The following is a 9,509-nucleotide window of genomic DNA, read 5'->3' as shown; positions in this document are numbered from 1 at the left end:
TGGCACATAGTAGGTGCATGACAAACATTTATCAAATGAATGCATGAATGAATGAATGAACAAGGCTGTGTTAAATGCTCCTTAACTTCTCAGCTCCCTTTCAACAGATAGAGTCTCAGGTTCCCTAACACAGAGGGCCCTTGACTGCGTGGCCTAGGGAGAGGAAGGGGCAGCGCTTTGTGAATTGGCCAGGTCTTGGGACCAGGTCTTGGGACCCCCAAGGGTGCTGCAGTACTTTCATCTGGCCCAGTTTGGACCAGGGGTGGCTTGGTCTTGAGGTGAGCTCAGCCTGGGGGTACGGAGGGTGGGCCACCATGGAGCTCCCCAATGAATGCCCCCAGCAGGCCCTGCATGGGACAGGTGTCCCCAACATCAGCAGGACCCTAGTGACACCAATGTGCTCCATGTATGGGTGGAGTGGTGAGGGCAACAGGGTGCCTACTTCCCCCTCCCCCGAGGCTGGGGAGACTTGCACTTTGAGAGGGTGGGCCATGCTTGAAAACGCTGAGCTTGGCAGTGCTGCAGAATCGTCCTGAAGACCTGCCCTTTCATGCACAGGCATGGCCCATGCACAGCAAAGAGAAGGCCAAAGCAAGGAAGCCAGCCTCCGGGGAGACTCTGGTGAGAGCAAGCCATGCCCCCGCACATGCGCTGGGCTCCAATCCAGCACTGATTCTCGGGGCAGAGTGCTGGTCCTTCCTGCTCCGGACACTCAGCTTCCCAGAACCTTTGGGGTATAGTCCGCACCCTTACAAGGCCTCCCTTTGTGGCTCATCATCAGCCCAGGGGTCCCACAGTGGACTTGGCCCCACCTCCAAGCCTGTGTATTGCTTTGCCCTGGGGACCCTCACCTGGCAGGCCTGAGTGTGACTGGCTCCTTCTTGTTTGTGAAGTTTCTGCTCAGTTCAGTGCCACCTCCCAAGGGAAGCCTTCTCTGACTACCCACTTATCTGTATCCAAAATGATTTCGACCTTGATGTTGCATGTTCGTTTGTTTGTTGCTTGCTTGCTTGCTTGTGAGCTCCAGGCACTGTGCTACCTTCTACTTCCTCTTCTTGTTCCAACTCATAGCGTGGGGCAGCACATAAAAGACACTGGATGAACATGTGTATGAATGAATGAGTGAGTGAATGCACATGCTGCATTACATAACGGGGGCCAACATAGCTCCCCAGGGACCCCTCAATACCAGGCCAGTCCAGCAACAAGACTAGTTCCAAGATGCACCAGAGACTGAGCACTGACAATGTGATAAGCACTTTACACACAAGATTTTGTTTCATTGGCCAGCCACCCTCTGAGCTGTCACCATGGTGATTACCATTTTACAGATGAGGAGGCTGCCTCAGAGAGGTCAAGCAACTTACTCAAGGTCTCTTGGCTACAAAGACTTGGACTTGGACTCCACCCTCATTCTGCCTGCGCCTAGAGACTGTGGCTCCAACCCTCTCTCCTGCATCCCCTGCACAGCCTGAGAACAGTCTGTAAGTTCGTGCCCAGACAGGGCAAGGGCAGGACAAAGAGCTCTCTGAAGGCATTTGTGCCTATGCCTTGCTCTGCGTAGGTCCCAAGGCCAAGGACTGGGACACAGACAGCGGCAAGGTTAAGCCTCACCCTCCTGTAGCCCAGGGACCCCTGTCACCCTGGGCCACACCACAGTGGTCCTCTAGGACATTTTTTCTTAATTAAGGGCATTTAAAATTCCTTGGGTTTTGAGGATTTCTTAAAATTCCTTGGGGCAGGGGATGATGTCTGCATCCAGAGGAGACATGTGAAGTGGGAGCAGGCGTGGCTGGCAAGTTGGCTAGGTGAGCTGGCGTCCTGGGGCTTGCCCCAGTTTGGCGATACTTCCTCTTCCAAATTGCGCTGCTTCCTCTTCCAAATTCCAAACCTCCAGCCTTCTAGTCCCAAACTCTGGACCCAGGCCCAGGACCAGGGGGCACGGGTACGGGCAAATGCGCCCGCTAGGAGTTTTGGAGCAGGTCTGGGAATGAAGGCACCAGGGCTTCTGCTGAGATGCTGGAATTTTTCCACGGAAAGCCCAAAGTTCACCCTTTCATTCATTCCTTCCCTGCAAAACTGCACATTCCCTCTGCCTCCTCCCACTGCGAATTCCATTGTCATTCAGGCAGCATCTGAGTCCACTGCAGGCGAGGTGGAGGCTCCTTCTTCCAGATTTCTCTGTGGAATCGCTGGCAAGGACAGAGCCGTTAGGAACAAGATTTGGTAACTAGCTTTTTAATTTCATGGCTGGAGGTTGTCAGGACAGTACAGAGGAAATTGCCAACGATTCGGAGAGTGGCCCATGAATCTGGGGCAGAGCCGGAGAGAACAAGGGAGCACTTCAGCCTGGGGGGAGGCGCTGGCAGCCCCTCGGATGAGAAAGTTCTCCACTCCCAAATGCCTTTGGTTCAGATCCCTGTTCATTTAAAAAGATCAATTCAGCAATTTTTCACCCTTCCTCAATAAGCTATTTTAGATCGCTGAGAAAGAAAAGGAAAAGGGCCCTCTAGGGGTCTTTCTCGAGGAAGGAATGAGAATCAGTTGGTCACAGATTGTTATGAAATGAGTTGGTGATTCTAGAGAGAACTGTCCTATTTTCAGTTCGCTTTTGCAAACTTGGGTTACAGCACGACTCTCCCTCCAGATTACAGCCCAATGTCAGGATGAAAAGGTCGACATTCCAAACCCAAGCTCAGACTTGCTGTGTGACTGTGGGTTAGTGGCCCTCCCTCTCTGAATGCCATAGATCGAGAGTGTTGAATCAAATGATTTCTAATCGTCTTCCCTCCTCTTCTTTTATAAGGCCCACCAGTCATCTTGTCATTCCTTCAAGGCTGGGGTCTCTGATCTCTTGGGCAGCAATCTCAGATGGGTCTGAATTGAGAGGAATGATCTGTGATCTCTCAAGGAGCCATTTTACCCTGTCACATCAACCAAGACTTCCCAGCTGGAGATACTCATGCAAGTTATATGCATAATAGTAATGTGTCATTGCTTACACTGGAGTTTTGTTCTCTCCTTCCTAGAACTCTCTCCAGCACATTCTTTCCAATACATTCCTCACATCACCCTATGGGTAAGGTCTGTTAAATTAGGTTTAGCCCAAGTGGTCTTCTTGCACATTTCAGGTTTGACCTAGAGGTTTCTCTAACCTTTCACAAGGTAAACTGCAACCTAGCTGAATGTGTAAACAGGCTAACCCACTCTCGTGTCAATCTCTGAGTTTGGGCCAATCACAGGCAGCCAACTACTCAAACTGGGCCCAAAAAAGGCAAATGCAGAGTTGCAACCAATCTGGCTGTGTCTGTTCCTCACTTCCGGTTTCCACATGTATGTCTTTTCTTTCTCTGTCCATAAATCTTCTTCCACCACGTGGCTGCGCTGGAGTCTCTCTGGCCTGCTTTGGTAGGGAAGGCTGCCCAGTACGTCAGTTGTCTCTGCTTAATTAAACTCTATACATTTAATATGTGTTAAGTTTTTTCTTTTAACAGGCCATTTTTCTTTTTTTTTTTTTTGGAATTGAGGTCTCACTCTGTCACCCAGGCTGGAGTGCAGTGGCACAATCACAGCTCACTGCAGCCTCGACTGCCAGGGCTCAGGTGATCCTCTCTCCTCAGCCTCCTGAACAGCTGGACTACAGGCATGTTCCACCATGCCTGGCTAATTCTTTGATTGATTGATTGATTTTTTGGTAGAGACAAGGTCTCACTATGTTTCAGGCTGGTCTGAAACTCCTGAGTTCAAGCAATCTCCTGCCTCAGCCTCCCAAAGTGCTGGAATTACAGGTGTGAGCCACCACGCTTGGCCAACAAGGTCCTATTATTCTCTGCATTCTACAGATAAGGAAAGTAAGGTTCGCATGCCCAAAGGCTGACTGGAAGGCCCCACCAGTCTGACTGGAAGGCCCCACCTAGCATCGTGGCTTGCACTGAGGTAAGACACACAAGAGCTGCTCCTGGAGAAGCAAACTTGTGAACAGGGAGGGACGTCAGGTGAGGCTTGCCAGTTTCTCCCCTCCATTCAGCTTCACCTTGACCTCCAGTCAGCTGGATTGCTCCGAGGCTCTTATCACAGGCAACATAAACGGACTCTGGGTGACTCAAGCAGAAAGGAAATTCATTGAATAGACTCTGGGTGGCTCACAGAATAGTCAGGAAGGCTGGATACCTAAGCTTGGGAAACGGGCAAGAAAAAGTCACATAGCCAGAATCACAGCCGACACTCTCAATGCAGAACCAGCCCAGCCACATCCCTGCTGCAGCTGCTATAGACAGACACCGGCACCGCAGCTGTGGCTCCATCTCTGCTGGCCGAGGTCTTGTACAGAGCGGCAAAGCAGGCTGGGAAAGTGGCATCAGGCATTTCCACCATCCACAAGAAGACTCTGACTCCTAACAAGTCTAGGAGGGTGAGGAATTCTCTCTGAATAAGAAGGGCGTTGAGATGCCGGGCAACCAAGTCCATGGCAGATGGGCGTGTGTTAATCAGGTTAGACCAGGATCTTGGTAGTCACGTGAAGAACTTAGAGAACCTGTCCCAAATTGGGATAGACGAGGGCTGCATTTTCCTCATGTTAGAAGGGTCCCAATGAGAGCACCTGTTTTTTAAGTTCCTAGGGAGCTAGTTGTTCAGATCCCCAAGGAAAGACATGTCTTTCTCTTTTTTTTGTTTGTTTTTGAGGCTGGGTTTTACTCTGTTGTCCAGGCTGGAGTGCAGTGAGTGGTTCAATCATGGCTCACCACAGCTCTAACTCCTGGGCTCAAGTGATCCTCCCTCCTTAGCCTCCTGAGTAGTTGGGAGCACATGCCACCGTACCCAGCTAATTCTTTTTTTTTTTTTTTTTGGTAGAGATGAGGTCTCATTATGTTGCCTAGGCTGGTCTCAAACTCCTCGGCTCAAGTGATCCTCCTACTTCAGCCTCTCAAAGTGCTGAGATTACAGGTGTGAGCCACCATGCCCAGCTAATTTCTATATGGGTGTAGGATCTTAACCTCACTCGGTCACATTGTAGGAGTAGCTATAGCTGTGGAATTTTCTTAAGGAATTTAAGCTTCCAAAGACATCCAGGTAGTCAAAGCTGGGGAAAAAGCACACAAAAAAATACAATTTATTTTTTAAACTTAATAAATGCTGTTGTGCTTGGAAATTATCAGTTATATAACATGTCATTTTTTGGGTTATATTTTGTTTTGATGGGTATTTAGCAATTATTTTGTTGTCACATTTCCAAAACACTAAATAAAACCGCTTTTTATTTAAAAAGACAAATCAAACTAGGTCAGGTAATGCTGTGATAACAAAAATATCCTAAATCTATATGACTTAAAAACACCCAAGAGTTATCTCTGGCTCATGCTACATGTCTAGCAAGGCTCAGCTACATGTACGTTAGGCTGTTGTATCAAGGCCATACGATCAGCTATGAGTTATTGAGGTCTATTGTGTGCCAAGTTCTGCATATATATTATCTCTAATTTTCATGACAACCCTGTAGGTATTATCCCCATTTTACAGATGAGCAAACCAAGGTTCAGATTGGCTAATGGATTGCTAAAATGGCACTCAATCTTCTGCACCATCATGGGGAAACTGAGTCTCAGAGAGGTGATGCAACTTTCCCACACCCACCACCTCCAAAGATTTTAGCAGAGGTGCTAAATCCAAATGCAAACCAAACTCTAAGCTTCCTATTCTTTTCTCTGTATGATATCAGGTTGCCTCTTTCACTAGACATCTTTGACTAATAATCATTTGAAATGGCAATGTGATCAAAATGGCCTGAAATCTTGTCCAAGATGCACACTTGGTAGGAGAGATGGAAGTCATAAGAGTACTGATTGGTGCTGAGGATGCCTGTTTATTAAAGCCCTGTTTTCTTAGAGTGTGTTGGATCTGACCTGTCATTCGAGATGCTGGAAAGCATCAGAACCAAACAAACAAAGAAGCAGAGATCAGACAGTGCAGATGTAGCCAATACGCTACAGTCAACCTCAAGAAACTCCGGATGCTGTTAATTAAGAAATGAACACCTGTCCAGCCTAAGAACTGCATGGCTCCTTGGATGAATAGAGAGAGTCAGGGGGGAAAAGAGCCACCCCATGAACATGAGTAAGGACCAACAATAGTCTACCCAAGTGGTTGTGATGTCTACATGTAGCCCTGGGCTCACTCTTAGGGTTCTGGAATGCTCTTGTTTGAGGAGTAAGATCTTAGATTAGAAAGAGGAAGGTTACCAAGGCAACTCACAGACTGTACTCTAACCCTTGGGCCTGCTCCCAGGCCCAGCCTCTTATTCCAGTTTAGTCATATAATAGGGGCAGATCCTTAGACTGCACCTGACCCCTATGAATAGTGACTATATTCTGACGCATGGTTCAGAGCAGTATTGAAAGTTGTAAGGCTTTATCCTACCCTTGGAAGAGCAAATTTCTCATTCACTCATTCATTTTCATTTGTTTTTCATCCTTTCTTCATACATTTATGGAGAGCTTGATGTACTGGGCACTGTTCTAGATGCTAGGGAGGCGGTGAGAAAAGCAATAGACAATCCCTGCCTTCATGGAAATCAGAGGCTGTGGGGGAGGCAGAGGTGAATCAAAATACACTACTTACCCAAATATAAATTTGTGACAGTAATACGTTATTAAGCATTTTCTAAGCACCAGAAATTATGCTAAAGTAGATTGCTAAAATGGCACGCAATCCTCTGCACCATCGTGGGGAAACTGAGTCTCAGAGAGGTGATGCAACTTTCCCACACTCACCATCTCCGAAGTGAAGGGGCTGGGATCCCAATTCGGTGCTATCTGAATGCAAAAAGTCCATGCGCTTAGCTACTTTTTCAAATACCCTTGGCAAACTACAGATCTTATTTATTTTCCATTTCCTGTGATTTGGTCTTGTGAAGATTCGACCTTTTCATATAGTCTTTGACAAGAAATATTCCAGCTCCAAATATGTGCAATTCACTGGGTTCGAGCAACTTGTTGCAGACAAGGTTAAACATTGAGAAGCAAGAATGGTCGGTTACCCAAAAGATCCCTGAGAACGAAGTTAGTACCTAGGACAACGTTAAAGCGATATTCTGCACATTTTTAAATGTTCTGGATTATTCATGCAGCAGCGGCGCCCCCTGATGGTCACTGGTGTGTATTACATGTCTCTCCTCTGGTGGGGAGTGCATTTTGTATGCTTGAAGGCCTCCTATTCTAAGCTTCGGTTAAATAATAAGCTTCCCTTAGACTTGCTCACCTTTGCTCCTCATCTCCCCCCGCCCCTTCACCCCACCCTCTATCAATTCCAGAGGCAAGGTCATCAATGCAGGGTGAAGTGTCTTCTCACAGAACACGGGTCCCCATGGCAGTGAGGTTGCCACAGCACGAACCATCTGCTGCTGCCCATCTCCCATGTCCAGCATCACTACCCATGAGGTCAGGACAGATTCATTCACAATCTCCTGCTATAGTGGTTTTCCTTTTCTGAAGAGTGTGGCCACAAGTGACCCCACCCCCCACACTCTCCGACCCTGTCTCACGGCCATGGGAAACAGACAGAAATCCATGCACTCACTTTGAGCTAAGAACTACTGTGTTAAGATCTGGAGACACGGTGATTCACAAGTCATGTTCCCCACTCTGAACCTCACACTCCAGCAAGGGAAACAGGTAGCCAATCAGCCTATAAATGATTCACTTTGAATTATAATAACTGCCACAATAATGAGGCTCTGAGAGTCTTTATTGGGGAGAAAAGACCAGGTTAGGTCTGGGGATCAGAAAAGCTTTCCCTGAGGAAAGAGAGTAAAAATGTGGTGCCAAAAATGGAGAAGAGACTGGCTAAGAGCAACAGGGAGCTTGGAGGGCAATGAACCTGGGACCAAGGCAGCCTGAACTGGACTTCCCCTGAGGCTGAAGCTAAGTGATCAGTGCAAGGACAACTATTAGGAACTGACGTTGTCATCTCAAGGATGGTGAGTCTTCGAGAGAGAAGGCTGGTCATTAACTTAACCACTGAGAATGAGCTGATGTTAAAGGGTGAGCATCATCTAACACCTGGATATTTATTTTCAGGGTGCATTTAAACTTTGAGTAGTAAGTGTTGGTGTGGACAGCATCCTGGATCTCTGCGTATTCTGCTTCTTCCCAGGAGCCAAGGCCATTGCAGAATTTATTATTTACATCCCCTCTATTGCTTATGTAAGATGAAGAAATAATAGCAGACATAAGTGCCAGGGTTGAGGGCAGGAGTTGAGCTAATAACAGGCAAAAAGAAGAAAGGAAGAAAGCTTAGGGGTGGCAGCTGCGGGCTTTCAATGGCAACCTTAAAAAAAAAAACAATCAGGATGGAAAAGGCTATTGTATGATACCAGCCACCTCTCAGGATGTAGAATACCTGAGGTTAAACATGCAAGATTTGAATTCTGAAAACCTGGGTTCAAATCCTATCTTCTGCCTCTACATATGTGATCAGGGGAACAGCTTTTTGTGCTTCCATTTCTGCATCTGTAAAAAAGCAGTAATAGTAATGTGTGCCTGCTTTTTAGACTGTTGTGAAGTAGTGTGAGTAAAGTACATAGCAACATGCCTGACATTTTTCAATTACTCAAAATTGGTTAATTATTATTGACAATATTTAACATTCAGGCAGATATCCACATACATAGAGAGACTTAAGTTAAGACTTTTATTTTCTTATTCACACTTTTCTGTTATTTTCCAATTTTCTTACGTGAGTATGTATTGCTATTAAAATAAAAAGTGGGGGGAGGCTCACACATTTTTGCAAAACAGAAATTTTACTAGTCCACTGTTTTTCAAATTTCCCGGATCATGTTGTTCAAGGAGGACATGGGGGTGCATGTTAAAAGCCCTGGCCCATAAATACTGGATCCAAATCTTTAAGGGATAAACCAGGCAATCGATTCTTTTTTCACTCGACCTCTTGGGTTCAGGTGATCCTCCTACCTCAGCCTCCCGAGTAGCTGAGACTTCAGGTGCGCACCACAACGCTTGGGTAGTTGTAAAAAAATTTTTGTAGAGAGTACTTGCTATGTTGCCTAGGCTGGTCTCGATCTCCTGGGCTTAAGCGATCATCCCTTCTCGGCCTCCCAAACTGCTGGAAGCAATCACGACCAGCCCATAATCTCTACTTTTAATCAGCTCCGCATAGAATTCTTACAATCAGGCACTGCTGGGATGTGCTGATTTAGCAGGAAGACTGCAGTGAGTGGGCGGGGAAGGCCAGCCAGGTAGCAGCAATCACGAGGCCCGCGCCTACAATTCCCATACTGCCCCGCGAACTCGCGCCCGGTGGGCCCGGAGCCTGCCGGGAGTTGTAGTTTTCGTGGGCCAGACCGCCGCCTATAAGAAAGCCTGAGATGGCTGCAGAAAACTTCCCGCCCCACAATGCAAAGGCCAGCGGTGACGCCAGCCGGAGCGCGCCTGGAATCGAGCCGGCGGTTTCTGCCGCTTCTCCCACCGCCTGCAAGACCGTCTTCACTGCCGCCC

General features: G+C 47.4%; 1 protein-coding gene across 1 annotated transcript in view; it reads left to right on the top strand.

Moving 5' to 3' along the window:
* Positions 1-314: 314 nt before the first annotated feature.
* LOC103265637 (biorientation of chromosomes in cell division protein 1) overlaps positions 315-9,509 on the top strand; it is a 19,934-nt gene continuing 10,739 nt past the window's right edge. The window contains exons 1-3 of the mRNA XM_021715138.1: positions 315-420; positions 559-621; positions 1,743-1,945. Coding sequence (XP_021570813.1) covers positions 315-420; positions 559-621; positions 1,743-1,945 — 372 coding nt within the window. The remainder of the gene's footprint in view (positions 421-558; positions 622-1,742; positions 1,946-9,509) is intronic.

The sequence above is a fragment of the Carlito syrichta genome, unplaced genomic scaffold (assembly GCF_000164805.1).
Source record: "Carlito syrichta isolate Samal-C Ts95f unplaced genomic scaffold, Tarsius_syrichta-2.0.1 Scaffold306712, whole genome shotgun sequence".
Lineage (NCBI taxonomy): Eukaryota > Metazoa > Chordata > Mammalia > Primates > Tarsiidae > Carlito > Carlito syrichta.
The sequence above is the reverse complement of the archived record's forward strand: the minus strand, read 5'-3'. Positions and strand labels throughout refer to the sequence as shown.